The 17,888-nt window shown below is 54.6% G+C and overlaps 1 protein-coding gene across 1 annotated transcript; it reads left to right on the top strand.

Annotated features, from left to right (window-relative positions):
- Positions 1–223: 223 nt before the first annotated feature.
- traf4a (tnf receptor-associated factor 4a) lies at positions 224–16,488 on the top strand. The gene is made up of 7 exons (XM_086125977.1): positions 224–917; positions 10,845–10,896; positions 11,596–11,700; positions 12,003–12,164; positions 12,735–12,896; positions 13,457–13,612; positions 13,907–16,488. The coding sequence occupies exons 1-7, from the start codon at positions 775–777 to the stop codon at positions 14,537–14,539; spliced, it is 1,413 nt and encodes a 470-aa protein (XP_085982103.1). The 5' UTR covers positions 224–774; the 3' UTR covers positions 14,540–16,488.
- Positions 16,489–17,888: the final 1,400 nt, after the last annotated feature.

Here is a 17,888-nt window from a genome sequence, read left to right as displayed (position 1 = left end):
TCTCGGAGAACGCGCGTCCCACTGTCATGGAAAATGGGCGTTCAAAATAATCAACCTCGGAATGCGCATGATATTCACTGAACATTAATGTGCAAGCCCAAAACGGCTTTTTTGATTCATTTGCCTCTCCTTTGTTTTCCAGTTGCACCTCGAGATGGCACTGTAGCGCTTCTGCTCGTGGGTGGGGGCGGGGGGGGGGGTGAGTCTTGCTCCCTTTATTTGTCATTTCATGTCACGATGACAAGGAAATACACATCCCGCCTGCTCCAAAGTGGCTCTTCGACATTGGAGCAACGTACGAAACCCGAGCACGCGCCTACGTGGACAAAAGCTCCAGGAAAGAGGAGATCGGAGGGTTAAAATGGTGCGAACGGCTTCTTGACTCCTCCTGCTTGGAGGAGGAGGAGGCGGAGGCGGGCCTCGGTGCACCTCAACAGTCGGAGGGCTCGCCCACTGGCTTCAGTCCGTCAGCAGCAACTCCACCGCGGCGCCGAAATTGACGCTCCCCCTCCCCACCCCGCCGGCCCCCCCAACCGAAGTCCGCTTGTTTTCCTCCGGCTTGGCGTCCGTTTTTGCACGCCGGAGGGGGCCGAGGCGACCACCCCGGAGAGCGAGCCCCTCGATCGGACGCGATATGAGCCCTCGGTCGGCGTGAAGGCGCGAGGAAGGAGACGCAAGGACGGGGACGCGCCGCCAGGCCGAGCGAACGCCCGAGTCGAGTCGAGTCGGGTCGAGCCGAAGCCGAGCCGAAGCCCCGCCGCGGTCGCAGCCACCATGCCCGGCTTCGACTACAAGTTCCTGGAGAAGCCCAAGAGACGCTTCCAGTGTCCGCTGTGCAGCAAGGCCATGCGGGAGCCCGTCCAAGTGTCGACCTGCGGCCATCGCTTCTGTGACACCTGCCTGCAGGAATTCCTAAGGTACACCTCCGGCGACCCATCGATCGATCTCGTTGATACCGGAGAGGCGTGCGGTTTCGGTTGAGCTTGGGCGAACGTGGGCGTGTCCTGCTCACCTTTCATCGGTGTCGCGTTTACACTGCACGATGATGACACCAGCGCCGCGAGACGAGCGTGACGGATTCCGCTCGGTTCTCGGCCACGGCCAGTTTTCCCGTCACTCGTACGCGCTCACATGCACGCGAAACGTGCGCCGTGTCTTGTCGTCGGGGCGCTTATTTTCTTTTATTTTGAAAAACGGAACCCTCGCCGTCATCCGTTCGGACCGCAAACGGCGGTGTCGTGAGGTGTGCGGGCAGGTCAAAGGTTCTGTTGACACTTGGCTGGTAAACGTGCCTTCGGAAGAAGGTGAATTCCAGAGCAGTTTCAGGTCACTAGGTATTAAAAGAGGAAAAAAAACAATCAAATCCCAAAGGGTGACATGGCCTGCCATTGAGGTGCTAGCTTTTGTACCGTTTAGCCGTTCGTTCCTTGGATTATCATGGAACAAAAAAATGGTTTCGGGTGACTATGGGCTCTAAGAAGGAACAACACCCCCCCCCCCCCCCCCCCCCATGCCCAACAACAATGCGATAGTATCTTGAATGTGCAGTGTCTGGTCAAGAGTTTCTGTTTTTGTTCCCTCAACACTGTGAAACTAGCCTGTAGCACGCTTGGGCTACTCAGGAATTTCACGAGTTTCATGATGTGCTCCGAGAGAGGAAAAAAAAGTCTTGTCGTTGTGCTGGTAAGCAAAGAAATGGTCAGTGTTGGCGCTATCGGACACCCCTGCTGGAGTGTATGTTACTCCTTTGCCGAATCGGGTCTTTGTAGCATCGATCGATGCAAACGGACTCCTGCTGTCCTCCAATTTTTGGCCGTTCACAAGCTTTTTATAGCAGGGGGGACTTGGCAAGTAGGAATTATGGCCTGCTCCATTTGTCCTCCGATGGACTTCTTGGGCCGATCCAAAACAACCTCGCATTGATCGTCTCGTCTGCAGTTTTGCCCCGAGGTGGCGTGCGCGTGAGTGGAGGATGAGGAGGTCGGGCCAACTGGGCCAGTTCGAGCGGTCGGGGAGGGGTGGGGTGGGGGTTCCGGTCTTGCCTCCGGCTCAGGATTAGACGCATGCGGAGACCCCCTCCGCGGGGAGCGCCGAGGCATCTTTCGCTCGGAGGTCAGACCGGCCACCTCCGGGCTTCACCTTGCAATCGGCCGCTCGACCCGGAGAAAGAGACGTCTTTGTTCGTATCGGAGCACGTGATACTGCATCAACCGCACCGAAGGAAGAAAAAAAAAAATGGCGGTTGGACTGTCCCGTAAGGTCTTGTGTTCTTATTCGAGCAAAAGCGGTTCACTCGATTGCGTTCTCTATTTGTGTCATTGCCTTAATAACTGTAAAAAAAAAAATAGTCAATGTCAACTTTCCGCTTCCTAAAATTCAAGTGGGCTCGGATGAGCATATCCGAGTCGCATCCGCACGCCCGCACGCCGCATGATGAAAAAATGGGATCCGTTTCGAGGACCCCCCCCCCCCCCCAAAAAAGACCGGTTGCCCGTATTCAACCGGATTGCGATGACCTCAACTGAAGAGAATCTCTGCAAAGAAAAAAAAATGATTGTTTTTACTTGGAGTCCAATCGTTTTTTTCCTCGAAAGCCTCTGTCACGTCCATATGTGGATTTAATGCAGCTGCTTATCTTGGCCGTCCACGAACGAGTTGAAAGTTGCGCTTGCTCCGCTCGCCCTCTACTCAACCCGCTCACACAGCGGCCGCACTCTTTTTCTTTTGAGCTCACTGCGCCTCCCCCTCACCTAAAAACTCATCATACAGTCTACACAATTAGTATAGCTCCTAAAGTTGCTGCAGTTTTTTTTTGGGGGGGGGGGGGGGGTGGGGGCATGCTGCCGATTGAGTTCAGCCAAACCGCTTCGCTGTTGTTTTCATCACCATGAAAGAAAAAGAAAAAGAGCTCCCAAAAAGTGCTCCGACATTGACTGCAACTCGAAAGTAGGCCGTGAAGCCTGACGGCACCTCGGCCGGGTGGGGGGAGGGGCGACGACTCACAAGCAAGTAGAACTTGGCATGGAAAGAGGAACCCGGCTGACGATTACGGGGCTCGGATAAGCGCGACGACAATGACGAGTTTGTGATGAGCTGTCAGGAAGTGCGACTGGCGCCAAGCCAAAGGCTGCTGCAGAAGCAGAAGCGGGGGGGGGGGGCGGGCGAACGCGCGCGCACTCCCCGCGGCCAAAGGCGGCCGAGCTACCGTTGTCCGGTCGTCGGGTGGCCGCGCGCTCGGTGGCTCGGGGGGGGGGGGGCGTCGGCCGAGGTGGAAACGGGTCGACGCCGCGCGCCCGGACGTTGTCGAAGGTTCGGGCAAAGGCTTGGCGGCGGCTCCGCCCGCGTTGAAAATCAAGCGGCATCCAAAAGTCACGCCGCTCAAGCCAACAAAAGCGGCTATTTAACGAGCGGCGTGCGCCAGGCGAGGCCGGCTCGCCGTCTCTTCCGCGATGGCGCAACCTCTCCCGAGTTGGCTCGCGCGCCGCCACCGTCGCTCGAGCGACTCTTTGCGCCGACATCCGGGGCGGCTTTGCGGGAATGCCGCCGCGCGACATGACCGCCGCGTGAATCATCCTCGCCGACTCGCTCGAATGCCGCGATGCTAACGTTAGCTTCTTAGCTTCGGTCCGCAACTTCTCCGGAAGCCGCGGGATGATTTTCAAACGTCTCGGCCGATCCGGCGGTTTGACGGGCTCTCGTTTTTGGCGCGCCGCAGATTCAGGGAGGAGGCCGGCACCTGCGGTCGCACTCGTTCGTTGGTTCCCCGCTCCTTCGCCGCGACAAAGAAGCGTTTGTTACGACCCCGATTTGGTCGCGCGAGTTGAAGATGGGCCGTTTTTGATCGACTGTCCTTTTTGGTCAAATCTTGTCACGTCGCTCATTTCGCAAATGTTCGAATTGTGTTTGTACAACGCGGCTGAGCGCGACGGTGCGTTGGACCGAATTGGCGGGCCGCCGTCGAAGGCCCACTTTGAAAGCGTCGGCTTGAAAGCTTTCGGCGAAAGCCCCGCTCGGCAAGCCTCGGGCCAAAGGCGGCGTGTGTTACAAAAGCAGCCGATGCGCGCGCATTCCTGAGCAACGAGCAAAGGTTGAGCGGCGCTTATGCGACGGGCGTCAAAGTCAAAAAAAAAAGTAAGTGGATCAAGCTGTGACCGTAATCCAAGACAGCCCAGGAAATGGCCCAAATCGCTCCGTTTGACGGCCAAAAGGAAATGGACATTGACACCCGATAGGCGACCATTAGGCCTGTTTGGAGCCCCCCCCCCCCCCCCCCCCAAAAAAAACATTTTGAAGGTCTCATGTGAAAGTCACATACGAGTACGCTGCAGCCTCAGTCGGTGACGTCCGTTGAAACAACAAACCGAGTTGTCGGACGAGTGGCCACTCTCAATTTTTCCAGAAACCGGGAAATCGTATCAAGGATGAGACAAACGCATTGAAAAACAGACCACAAAATATCGCTTTGCTGTCGCCCGACATGCCGCCAAACAAGTCGAAGCCTCGCCGACGCCGGCGCCAAAATGTCCCGCTCGCCTTTGGCGTCGCCAAGCGCGGCGCGGCCGTGCGGTTTGTGCGTCTCGTGGTCTCTTCCCATCTCGATGGTCGTCCATCTTGCGTGCCGAGGAACTACGTGCAGGTGCGAGGAGGAGCTTCGTGTCCGGCCCGTTGCCTTGTCCAATGCAAAAGGAGGATCTTGTCGCCATCTCAACCAGAGGAAAATGATCACTCTTTTTTTGTGGGGGGGGGCAATTTCGATACGCCGGCGGTCGGCAAACGCTTTGAGGTTTTCGATTGGCGAGCGGGCGGGTGCACGACGGCACAGAGTGGCGCCTCGCGTGCCGCGCCCGAATCACGGCTAATGGCTGCAATTATTTAGGACTGCGGGCCACCGCCCTTGTCTTATGTCAGGCCAGTACACACCATCCCCCGCCCCCCCCCCCCTTTCAGAAAAAAAACAATCAGAGTGAATGCTGGTCATGGTATCATTTTTTGATTTATGTTTTGAAGTCTGATCAGTTGGGATCTTCATTTGCATTGAAATAGGAAACAACCATCCAGCAGCGACCTTTTGAAACAAAAGGAGACAAATGGAGTCATTCCATTCATTGGAAAAAATCTGATTGAATACATCATTTATGAATACATTCCTCAAATTATTTTCTCTTCATCTTTTTGAATGTCATTTTTTTTCTTTCTTGCAACGATCACATTTTTTTTTTTTATTTTAACTTTGCAACTTGATTCCGGCATCTCTTTTCTGGAGCCACTCGCCGTTTTCTTGGCACGTCGAGGAAGCGGAACTCGTCTATGCGTGTGAAAGCGGATGTCGTGGGAGGCGGGCGGAAAGCTCCGGAGGCTGGCGGGGGTTGCCCGGCACCTGCCCCCCCCAGTTGAAGGGCCCCTCTGTGGGGCCCCGACAGGTGCGGCGGGAGAACATTTGGCCGTTTGGCACTTCCGCTGCGCTGCGGTCGCGCTGCCAACAACGCGTCGCCCGCTCAATGAGTCCTTTTACGCCGGTTTTGCGTCCGCGGGCCGGGAACACGGAAGCTTATTGAGGCGGTCGCGGGAAGCCCGGATGAGGGCGCCTTTGTTTGTTTGGCGCGCGCTCGGGAGACCGCCGGCCCCTTCCGAGCGGCGCCGGTCAGACTTTCCCCGCTGGGGGGCCGCGTACTACAAAAATCTGTCTGTCGGACTCTTTTTCACATATGCGGTACATTATACAGAGAGAGCAACGGTGACTGTTTACGACTTGAGATGAAAACAATAATGTGCCATTTCTTCATTTTTCTCCCAAGCTCAAAATGTGGGCGCCTCTTTGACGGTTTCTTCTTCCAAAAAAAAAATGGTTGCATGCCGTTAAAAAGAAAGAACTGGTCTGAAAGTCAAAGGGCATCTTATCTCCTTTCTGCTGTGATGACATCCCTGATGGCTTTTGCTGTTCGCGCCAGTTGGGGGGGGGGGGGGGCAAAATGACGTCACGCATCCGGCAGTTCCTCCCGGCAACGCGGGCAGTGGGAGGAATTCACGCCGGAGGAAAACAAGGCGGCCGAGGCGCTCGGGGACAAAGGCGGGCCGACTCGGCCAACAAAAGAAATTTCACCGGCCCGCCAGTGGGGCGAGTGGACGCGTGTTGCGGGGGGGGGTTGTGATGGATGTGGATTTGAATGGCGGCGATGAAACGGCGAAGACTCGGGGCGCGCGCGCGCGCGTCGGTGTGCTGGCGTACTGTCTGCCAGCTGCTCCCGAAAAAGATCCTCTCGCCTCCCGTCCGAGTTGCCATGGAGACCAAAGCGCAGCGGCCTGAAGTCGCCCGCGTTGATATCGCCGGCCCGTAAAGCGGCCGCCCATTTTAAGACAAAGCGGCCTTTTTCAAAAGACCTTATTTGGAGTGGAGCCGGGAGATGTCGTTGGATTCCTTCTTTTTTCCCCTTCGGTCAAGGGCAAAGGAGACGATTGCGACGGCATTTTGGTTTTCGGTTGGCGACGCCCTCTTCTTTGCGGGCGTCAAATGGAGGCTCCTTCGTACGACGTCGTCGCGGAGCATCCGGCGCGCGCGAGCGCTTCGTCGTCCGTCTCCGCTTGCCTTTTCTAAACGCTGACAATTTGTGAAGCCGGTGATTCATTTAAAGGCCGCGGGGGGTCAAAGAGCGACGTGCCCCCCACACACACACCCCTTCCTCATCCGCGCTGGCAGACGCGTCTCCTTAATAGGCCAGGCCATGGCTTTGGCACCCGGACAGCAGCTTTCCGCCAGATTAGCGTGGCAGCGCCCCCGCACCCCCCCCTCCCCCGCCCCCACTTTACTCCTCAATCCCTCCAATCTGCCCTCGGAGGCCCCAGCTAAAATTAGATGCGCCATCTGTGATGAAACAGCCAAATTTCACACGTGCCAACCTCTTGTTCTCTGCAAACAAGGGGGGTGCGGGGGGGGGGGGGGGGGAAGAAACACAACGGTGTGGGGCTTGGCACTTCACTTCACGGTGACACTTTCTCATGGGTCAAAGGTTGATTGATCTGGGCTCGTGGAGGTCTTCTTTTTTTCTCTCTCTTGTTCAGAACGAAAAAACGAGCTTCCTTTCCGTGAAGGCGCCATGTTTTTATTCAAGGGAATCGTTCCCTCGCACCGGGATCCCGGTCTCACATCGCACCGCTCCCGCCCCAACGCCATCACTTCATGAATGCAGATTGATTGATTTTTTGTTTATTTTTTAATGGCCGTCGAGCTGCGAGCGACCCACGGCAAACAAACGCCACTGAGCTTTCTGCCGCGGTTGCTTTTGATGTCGTTGATCAGCGATCGGCCCGCACGCGAGCCATCGGCGACCCTCCGACGAGATGGAAACGCCAGGCGGAGAACGGGCGAAATGGCTTCGCTCGTTCGTCCTTTTAGCCCCCCCCCCCCCCACTTTGAATGTCGAAAAGATGACGTTGGGTGAGAAACTATTTGGAAGGGGAGCCCGACCAGGGTGCTTGTCTTGCTTTCAAAAAAACCAAACCAAACAAGACACGGCGCTGACTGCGGGAGGCCCCTCCCCCCCCTCCCCCCTTGCCAATTATTCACAAGATCCGCTACTCTGCACACTTGAAATAACAACGGTGACTAGAAATAATCCCGCCCCCCCCCCAAAAAAGTTCCCCCGGGTAAGGTACGAGCCGGTCCTCCGTCGCCAGGCGGCTAGCTACGTTAGCTTAGCTTAGCGCTGAATGAAAGTTTAGAAATCATGTTGAAGAAAGAAGACGCGTCAAATTAGTTGATGGCTGACACTGTTTTTGTCTTGAAAACGCCCCCCCCCCCGCCCCCCAAAAAAAAACAGATGTCTCAACCAAGTGTGCCTAATTTGTCCTCCAATTCTGCAAAGAGCTTCTTTTGCTAAGCTTTCCGAAGGTCGCATTTCTTTCCGGAAGCGCCGGTCATTTCTTTCATGCGTTCCACAGCTCGTAGTAAATGTTTTCTTTTGTGCACGTGCGCGCTTGTTGCTATATCGGTCCACATTGGCTCCCCGGTGGAGTTGCAAGGCCGGGAAGCGGGCCACACTTCCACACACACGCACCGTCATAGTAGCGCCTTTTTTTTTCTTTCTTTCTTCCACTTGCATCATTTTGTTCTTTTGTATTTCTTTCTTTCTTTTTTTGCTTCTGCCGGCAAAGCGACCAAATGAAAGTCGACTTGATACGGACGCTGAGATTTGTCGAAACAAAACAAAACAAGTCCAGTTTCCAAGTTGAGTTCGCCGGCAACGTTCGTTCCGCGCAACAAGCGTATGTTTGCCATCATGAGGTTTATTTGAAGCTGCTTTTTTTGTTTTTGTTTTTCAACCCGCTCCAATGCCGACTTCTGCTGCGTAAACCCGAAAGGCCACGTCGGGCGTTTGCCGCTAACCCAGGGGTGGGCAAACTTTTTGGCTCGGGGGCCGCATTGACTTTTAAAATTTGACAGAAGGGCCAGGTCAGCGCGAGCTATGGTACATTAACAAAAAAAAACTGCATTTGTTGACAGTCCATATCAAACATCAACAGAACAAAAGCATGAAAGTACTGTATTAATATACTTTTTTAAAATGACGACAGTGTTGTTGATGACCTATTTTAGCCTGTGCATTTCTGCAGATGGGTTGTGATCAGACCAGTAGAAGTAGAGCGATACAGAGGTCCTAGGTGGTCGAAAAGATCCCGCCCCCCCCCCCTACCTGTGTTCTGCAACTTCAAGTCAATGCGCCACCTGGCGGTGAAATGCCTGTCATTACAAGTCCAATTGAAATGAATGCAATCATTCACATCGAACCTCAATTGTAGACCGACCTTCGGCGGGCCGGATTAAAACGACCAACGGGCCGGATTCGGCCCGCGGGCCGTAGTTTGCCCAACACTGCGCTAACCGACGGTCCGCTCTTTTGTTCTCTTGGCGGCGGCTGCCGTGCCAATCATCGGCTCCCGTTTCTCGCCACGAGGGACAGCCTGCGGATTTCCGGCAGCCGCAAACGATGGTCTGTTCGGAATCTTACCGTCAAGGTGTCGTCGGGAGGGGGTCCAGGGCAAGAACAGCGTTTTAGAAAGATTGATCTAAAAAAAAAAAAAAAAAAGACCGCAATTATAGGTATGGGGGCGAAAAAAAAAAGTGCTGACTTGCGTTTGGCCGCAGCAGAAAAGCCAAATGCCGCTCGGCCGCGTTTGCTTTTGCTGCGGGGAATGACGGAAAGGCCCGCTCTGCCCCCGCCCCTCATGGTTCCCCTATCCAATTCCCTTCCCGCGTGCCCGCGACCGAGGCGGGAGCGAGCGAGCGCGCGCTCGGATGCACTTTCCGGCCCCCTAACGCGCTGTCACAAAGAGACGAGCGGCGCTACGATGCGCCCCGCGGCCTCGGCGCGCGCTGGAATCGCGCTGACGGCCCGTGACGAGGCTCTTTTGGCCTGTCTGCATTTCGCCGCGTCACGCGCGGGCGGAAAGGCGGGATGGGGGGGCGGAGCGGTAACACGGGGGGCCTCAGGCTGCGTCCCGCCTGCGCTCTCATCGCGCCTTTGGACCCGTCGCTTCGCATCTCTGTCGGGGCTCTCGGCGCAAAGTCGCTTCCGCGATGACCCTTCGCCCGCCTTTCGGGGTCCCTTTCCGAGACCAACTTGCCCTCGTCTCCAAAAATCCGATGAGCCACCTCAAATTTTGGAAGAGGAACGACATTTTTCAGTCCCGTTTGTCAGCGGCACGAAATGCGTCTCAAGAAGCCATGGCCGAAAAGACGCGGGGAGGCGGCCATTTTGCCCTCCGGCGCCCACCCTGGGGCCCCTTTGCAGCAATCCTCGACGGTGCAAGCCGGAACCCGATTTTTCAGACCGTCGCCTTCTCTCTCTCGACGATGCCGGTGTTAAACTCGCGGCCCGGGGGCCAAATGCGGCCCACTTCATTACGAATGATTCGCATCGACCTTTTCAAAAAGCCCGATTGCAAATCGGCGTCGCTTTTAAAAACGTTGCGGTATTGCGAGCGGGGTGAATTTATTTTTTTTCTTCCGTTCCCGACCTGCTTTTAAAAATAAACGGAGTCACGTTTGAACTGCTTGAGACCAGTTATTCATCAGTTTGTTGTGGAGCGCGCATGTGACATTGATGCGGGTTGACAACGCGGAAAGCGCTGTGTGAAGGAGCGCGGAACGACCGTGCGCTCCGACTGCGCCGGCTTTGGGATACGGGATTGAAATTTGGAGGAAAAGGCGTGTCTTTGAAGGGACCCCAGCGAGTCCCTGATGGCAGATCGGCAGGCGCGGCCTCGGGAGACTTTTTTTTGCGTGCCGGCCACGCCCACCGCTTTCGATGCACTCGAGTGGAAGGAAGCCGGATTTTCCCCCAAATAATTCCACTCGGGGGCGACGATCCGGGGCCGACGCCCGGCGGCGCGAACGACGGGCTCGACGATCGGTCGGCCCTGAAAGATAGAGTCCCCCCCCGCCGTGAAGTTCTCAGCGCGCGGTGGACTCTGCCGCTCGGCAAATCGATGGAGCCTCTTTTCCGGCCCTTTGCGGCTTGCTGATTGGTCGGCGGGCTCCCTGCTGACACGGTGACCCTAATGGAGAAGAATTGCGGCTGCCTCGTCGTGCATGAAGCCCCCCGCCCCCTCCCTCCTTCTCTGTCTGGCGCACACACACACACACACGTGGACAGACGGCGACACAGACACCCCGGTTTTTACAGCAGCTGGGCCAAAGTCCACACGGTCGCTCCGTCGGTCCCTCGCACGCCCGCTCAGGTGACGCCACAGCGCCGGACGGGATGATCTCTGTCTGGCGGGCGCGTTCCAAATGTTGAGCGACCTGATGCCTCTTCTCAAAGGAGATCTTTCTTTTCTTGCCGTTGCAGCGAGGGCGTCTTCAAGTGTCCCGAAGACCAGCTGCCTTTGGACTACGCCAAGGTGAGACGCACGTCAAACGGCCTTCTTTGACCCACCGCCGCGCGTGCCCAAAACGACGTCTTATTTTGAAAATGAGACGTTTTCTTTGAGCTCGGGGAGTCCTTGCTCGGGCTGGGACTCGTCCCAACAATCCATGTTGACACAGTCAACTCGAGTGGTTGACCCCCCCCCCCCCCGCCTCTCCTTTCTCGGATGAGCACTTTGAGATGCGGTCATTCTCGCCTCGCTCACATCTCGGGCCGGATGAGCGGAACGCACTTGCCTTTGGAGTGGGCCGATCCTCCATCAAGCGTCTCCAGTTGCTCCGGGCTGCCGCCGCTCGCCTCTTGAGCGCTACTCGTAAGAGGGAGCGCATTTACAAGTTCTTTGCAGATCCCACGATTGGTTTTCCAATCTTGAAACGGCGCCCATACGACCGCCCGGGTTGGACTTCGTTCGTCGGCTTCTCGTTTATGACCAACAAACAAGAAGATGCGCTCGTCGAGGGGGCGTTTCCTGTATTTGTTTGGACTTTCGGTCCGGTTGGTGTTTGTTTTCATGTCCATTTCTGCAGGAGAAGCACAAAAAGATTCGCTCCCGTTGTCATCGATGAAGTAGGCACCAAGAGATTGATTTGGTTTTGAATCTTGCGCTTCTTTCCTCCCATCGGAATGATTTTGTGCCAAGCGACTGAACTCCGAGGTCACTTTTGTTGCGCAGATCTACCCGGACCCGGAGCTGGAGCAGCAGATCTTGGCGCTGGCCATCCGCTGCATCCACAGCGAGGAGGGCTGCCGCTGGACGGGCCAGATGAAGCAGCTGCAGGTGACTCGGCCACCTTTCACCCCACGCAAAACTCAACCTGCCTTTCAGAGACGGGCATGAAGTCTTTCGGCCAATCACATTTTGATGCACGAAGTTCCAAATTTGCGAGCCGCACATCCGACGGCCCGCGTACCCGTTTTTGATGTATTTTTGGGTCCGGTGAGCCGGCGTGCCGTGTCTTTTTTTTTTGCGTTTTTATTTTCAAATCTCCACTTGACTTTTTTGCGGTTCATTCGCGCGGCGCTCATTCATCCCGACGAAGTGGCGAGCGAATGACGGTGTCCCGCCGCGACCTCCCCCAGGGCCACTTCTCCACCTGCGCCTTCAACGTGATCCCCTGCCCCAACCGCTGCTCGGTCAAGCTGACGCGCCGCGACCTCCCCGACCACCTGCAGCACGACTGCCCCAAGCGCAAAGTCAAGTGCGAGTTCTGCGGCAGCGAGTTCACCGGCGAGGCCTACGAGGTAAAAAAAAAAACAAAAACATTTTTCTTTCCTCCTCTCGTCTCTGGTTACACGTCGTCTCCAGTCACCAACTGGCCCGCATATGAAAAGTGTTCTTTGTGTTAGCGTGCCGGTGACGGATGTGTTTTGAAAGCTCCTGACTGAGGTCTTTCATTAACACCCCCCCCCCCCCCGCCCCCCGCGGGCGCACACGTGACTGCCGCTAATTGGGTAAAACGCTTCGCCCAGGGTGTCCAAACTGTGGCGCCGGCCCTTTCTTGGCGGCCCACGACACGTCTGATTGGATCTGCTTTGCTCAGAACCCCCCCTCCCCCCCTCGCTCTCACCAAAGACAATTCAGTGTCAGCAGCAAGTAGGGAAGGGCATTTCTTCAAGGGACGGCGGGATATGTTTTGATTTGAAGTCCTTATTGGCCAGCCCGAGTCCAAAGTCCTCCAGGAGTTCCGAATTGTGGCCTAAACTTGCTTTGGATGTCGGCGCTTCTGTTGGCTTTGTGCGCCTTTTCATCTGATTTTGCCGCTCGTGCTGTCCCCTCCCTCGGTCCCGCTGTGTGTGCGTGTGTGTGTTCAGAACCACCAGGGCGTGTGTCCCCAGGAGAGCGTCTACTGCGAGAACAAATGCGGGGCGCGGATGATGCGTCGGCTGCTGTCGCAGCACAGCGCGGCCGAGTGTCCCAAGCGCACGCAGCCGTGCAAGTACTGCGGCAAGGAGTTTGTCTTCGACACCATCCAGGTCAGTTTGCTCAAAAGGTGCGAACGCCGCCTGGCGAGACGGCGGCAATCTGGACTTCAGTTGCTGGTATGAGTTGCTGTTTTGTTTTTTAAACGAGGGCCTGATATGGATTTTGGAGGTCGGTGCCCGTTCCGATATTTGGCTGAATCGGTGTGTGAAAAGCGATTCGTGGGTCCATCCTTCCGGTGTGACCGCCTTGGCCGGTCGCAAACGACAAACAGAATAGGACTTGGCGTAAGCGACTCAGGAAGACGCCGCCATACGCGGCTCCCGCAATGAACGGGAGCTTTGCCGCAAAAGGACCAGCGTTTGTTGCATTGATGCTACGCCGCGCTTGGAAATACATGCCGGCCGGCGGCTCGGTACCGTAGTGCCGGCACACGGCGCGTCGTCCCGAGCGCGTGACCTTCGCGAGGGTCGCGGGCATGCCGGCGGCATTCCAGTGAGTGCAAATTGGACGTCCAGATGGTCGCGGTGCTCCTGTCGTGGTCGTTTCGCTTGGCTCAATGGCGTTTTTTTTAAAGAGGGACCCCCGCTGAGCCCCGGCTCCTCTTCCGCAGAACCACCAGTACCACTGCCCTCGCTTTCCCGTCCAGTGCCCGAACCAGTGCGGCACGCCCAACATCGCCCGCGAAGACCTGGCCAACCACGTCAAAGACAACTGCGGCAGCGCGCTGGTTCTCTGCCCCTTCAAAGACGCCGGCTGTAAACACCGAGTAAGTCACGACGTCTTCCCGAGACCGGACGGTCCCCGGTCCCTCGACACGTGTCGCTCCACCGTTTGCGTTCAAATGTCCTTTGCGAGGGCAAACCCGGGCGACCGACGGCTGGAAGGCTCTTTTTCGGGAGAAATTGTTCACCATTTGCAGAAAAGAATTGGCTTTCATCGTTCCCCGAAGGCGAAATTCTAGGATTAAGCCCCCCGCCGTCTGAACAAAGTTGGTCATCTGATGTTTTCCGGGGGATATTCCGACGGGCGTTTAACGAAAGCCGCGCGCGTGTTCCCGCAGTGCCCCAAGCTGGCCGTCGGCCGGCACCTGGAAGACGGCGCCAAGTCGCACCTGACCATGATGTGCAACCTGGTGGGCCGGCAGCGTCAGGAGATCCTGGAGCTGCGGCGGGAGATGGAGGAGCTGTCGGTGAGCCACGACGGCGTCCTGATCTGGAAGCTGAGCGACTACTCGCGCAAGCTGCAGGAGGCCAAGCTGCGCAGCAACCACGAGTTCTTCAGCCCGCCCTTCTACACGCACCGCTACGGCTACAAGCTGCAGGTGTCGGCCTTCCTCAACGGCAACGGCAGCGGCGAGGGCTCGCACCTCTCCGTCTACATCCGCGTGCTGCCCGGCGAGTACGACAACCTGCTGGAGTGGCCCTTCGCCTACAAGGTCACCTTCTCCATCCTGGACCAGAGCGACCCCTCGCTGTCCAAGCCGCAGCACATCACCGAGACCTTCAACCCGGACCCCAACTGGAAGAACTTCCAGAAGCCCTGCGGCGCCCGCAACTCGCTGGACGAGAGCACCCTGGGCTTCGGCTACCCCAAGTTCATCTCGCACGAGGAGATCAAGAAGCGCAACTACGTGCGCGACAACTGCGTCTTTGTCAAGGCTTCCATCGAGATCCCGCAGAAGATCATGGCCTGAGCGGGAGGACCGACGCGGCCGCCAAACCCTTTAGATACTGACTCCGAGGACCCCGACGACCCCGACCCCCGCGCCGCCGCCGCCACCACCACAACAACAAAAAAAAAATCGCCTTGGAAATCAAACAGTGCCTAGAAGTCGATCGTTTCCGTCGTCATCTCCGCTCGTAGGTTGACAGATTGCCGACAGGATGGGAGGGGGCGAAGGGCTTCATTCTGCACTCGAGAGATTGAACCTTGGACTTGGACCGCGCTCTTGGAACCCACCCAGCTCCGTCGTTCAGCCGCTATGCAAACCGAACCGCTCCCTTCGAAGGAACCCGCGCATCGCCTCTTTTGTTGTCGAGAAGGTTGAAGTTTCCCAAAAATCGTTAAAAAAGCACCAACTCGGTCTTGGTCTTCGGATGACTCGGCAACAGCAAATTCGGTCGACCCGCAAAAAAGTCTCCAAAAACCAGACGGTCTGCCATTTTGGTTCGAAGCGAGCATTCGCAAAGTCGCGGCCACTGGAATTCCTTTGGAAAATTGGGCCCCTGACGCCTTTTTGCCCGAGCGAGGTGAAATTTGGTGGGCACGTCGATCGTCGCTCGATCCCCCAAAATCTCGATAGGCCATGCTCGAAGCCTGCGAAAAGCCCGCCGATTGGATTTGAAGCTGTCAAGTTGAGGTTTGTTTTGGGCTTTTCCGACGGTCTTTCCAAATTGAAAGGATGGCTGCTGCTCAGTCGGGAAGATTTGGAGTTTTTGTCATTGCGTGCGGCCGTATCGCGGCGGCCGAGTTTTTCAGCCGTTTCGCTAAACGGCTGGAGATTGTTGCGGCGTGCCCCCCCCCCCCCCCCCCCCCGACACACACAAGCCAAAACACACAAGTAGTCTTATTTTGGTTTGAAACCGCCAAAATGTGACAACCTTCCTGTTTACATTCTTATGACCAATAAGCGAAAGGGGCGATGTCAGGGGGCTGGTTTTGTTTTGTGACAAAGAAAGCTTAGCGGGTGCGGGAGGAATGGAGCAAAGGAAGTGAATTTGCGCATCCTTAAGAGGCCAGTCGCACCAGTTGGTGGGATCCAAACATGCATTTCAAAGTGAAGGAAAAGCCATGTGGCCTTTTGACATCGACTGTCTGAGCTTGCATGGGGGGCGGGGGGGGGGGACAACGTCACACACGTGCATGCTTCATGCGCTCACGCCTGGACGACATTTTGTACTGTAAACTGTTCTCTTGAAGAGTCCCGCAACTATTTTGCCCCTCAGCCCGCGCTTACTTTGGGAGAGTTGGAAGAGCAGTTTTTTTTAGGATTAATCTTGGTTGTTGTTTTTTTTGGGGGGGGGGGGTTGTAAACAGAAAATGTGAACGTTGCGTGCGTGCTACGCGAAGCTGTTCAACGAGACGACGTGTTGACATTTGGCCGCGTGTTGATTTACGCGCATCGAGATCGTCTCCCTCGCAGCGCCACCGACTGGACGGAGGACTGTAAAATGTACTTTCCACTTATTGGAACGTGTGAATACGTCATGTACAAATACAGAAGCACATTCTGTCCTTTGTCATACTACGCGCACACAAACACAAACACACACACGCACACACTGATTTCCTCTCATAATGCCAGCTGATATTTCCAGTGATTTGAAAGATGTTTTTCTACGATTCTGTATTTTTAAGAGAAAAAAAAAATCCTTTCTGACCGTTTTATACTTTTTGGGTTCGAGAGTCGAGTCGAGGGTCGACTCGGGGATTCTGTCCGTCTGTCCGTGCGTCTCACGTGTTTGAGCCTCACGTGTTCTCTCTGTATTGTTTTCCCCCGTTCCGAAAAAAAGTATTTATTTTAAAGCGCCGCTGCCGCCAGTCGATGCGGGCGGCGCAGATAACGTTTTAACGTGACGCTTGATGAGTGCTTGTCAATTTCATAATTGAAATAAAAATACCATATACTGTGTTTTAAAGGCGGCTTTCGCTTTTTTTCCTCTTTTATTTCATTTTTGGGCTTGGCCTACGTGACAAGGGACAAGAGTACTCGGGATGAAAACGGAATGCTGGGAAGACAAAACAAATATAGCGTGTTTAGAATAAAGTTCAAAAAGAAATAATTCTGAACACTAAATATGAAATACATATTCATTCATAGCAAACAACACGGAGAGTAGGTATGCATTTTTACATTTTTAATGCGAAATTATGGAAAAACAAATATAGATGTAAGAAAGTAAATGATCCAAATTGATGTGGAAATACTTTTTCTGCTTACAGGTGACATTAACAGTGGAAACATTTTGGAAGCGATATATCCTAATCTCACAAAAACCCGGGCATTTCAACGGGGGAGGGTGTGTAGACTTTTTTTTAATCTGCTATCGCTTTCTTTTTCTTCATACGACATTCTCATGTATGAGTCAAGTTCCTGGAACGCGGTGCAGTTTAACAGGACTCCACCTGTGTTTTGAAAAAAAAAAAAGAGAAAAGAAAAGCCACCCCCATTTCTGTGTAATTAGTTTGATGAGACGAGGAGAGCCATGCAAAAAGAGCAAAAGCAAGTCCGACGCCACAAGAAAGTCACACTGGAGAGTTGGACATTTGTTTCCTGCGTAAAGGTCATCTTTTTTAACGTCCCTCCCAAAAATTCATCTTTATTCTCACAACTTTGTTGTACGTTTTTAAAATGTATTTTATGTTTTGATTGTATTCAAGTTTCTGCTATGTATTTAACATTTTGATTGAACTTGAAATGATTGATTTCTCATTTTATTCATGAATCATTGTCATGTTTTATTGCGTTTATTCTTCCTTCATAGAGTGCGCCTTAACTTATTCAACACGAGGAGAGGTATTTCTTTCATTTTATTCTTTGAAGGCAACTGTGCGAACGCACATGATGTACGCATGACAAAGTGAAAGTCGTGCCGGTCTCGTACATTGACACTTTTATCCTTGTAAAATTGCCTAGATTCTTCTAAAGACAAAGTAAATAGAGCTAGGTAGCTAAGCATCAGGCTAGCTAGCTAGCTAGTGCTAGTTAGCTAGATGCCTAGCTACCTAGCTCTATTTACTTTGTCTTCAGAAGCTAGCTAGCTAGCTAGTTAGTGCTAGTTAGCTAGCAGGGACGCGCGGTCAAGGGAGGCAGGTGAGGCAGAGCCGCACCTCTGAATGCGCATTGCATTGCGCAATCATCCCAAACTGGCTTGATACATGCAACTGGCACGTGCTGCTTGCCGTACATCCGCACGTTTGCAGATGCGTTTATTTGACCTGCTTTTCCACAGTCTGGCTAATGTTTTTAAACCATTAAAGTTTAATGGGGGTTTTTTGTGACATATTTAGATTTGCCGATGGGAAATAAAACCGCAGTAAAA

Source organism: Hippocampus guttulatus, chromosome 12 (assembly GCF_054856545.1).
Source record: "Hippocampus guttulatus isolate MCC_2025c chromosome 12, RoL_Hgut_1.0, whole genome shotgun sequence".
NCBI lineage: Eukaryota > Metazoa > Chordata > Actinopteri > Syngnathiformes > Syngnathidae > Hippocampus > Hippocampus guttulatus.
The sequence above is the reverse complement of the archived record's forward strand: the minus strand, read 5'-3'. Positions and strand labels throughout refer to the sequence as shown.

What these genes read in the sequence shown, in the direction of transcription:
- traf4a (XM_086125977.1), top strand. Translation starts at nt 775, where the DNA reads ATGCCCGGCTTCGACTACAAGTTCCTGGAGAAGCCCAAGAGACGCTTC. An exon ending in TGCCTGCAGGAATTCCTAAG is followed by an intron (nt 918 to 10,844) that starts GTACACCTCCGG and finishes TTGCCGTTGCAG; the next exon opens with CGAGGGCGTCTTCAAGTGTC. An exon ending in TGCCTTTGGACTACGCCAAG is followed by an intron (nt 10,897 to 11,595) that starts GTGAGACGCACG and finishes TTTGTTGCGCAG; the next exon opens with ATCTACCCGGACCCGGAGCT.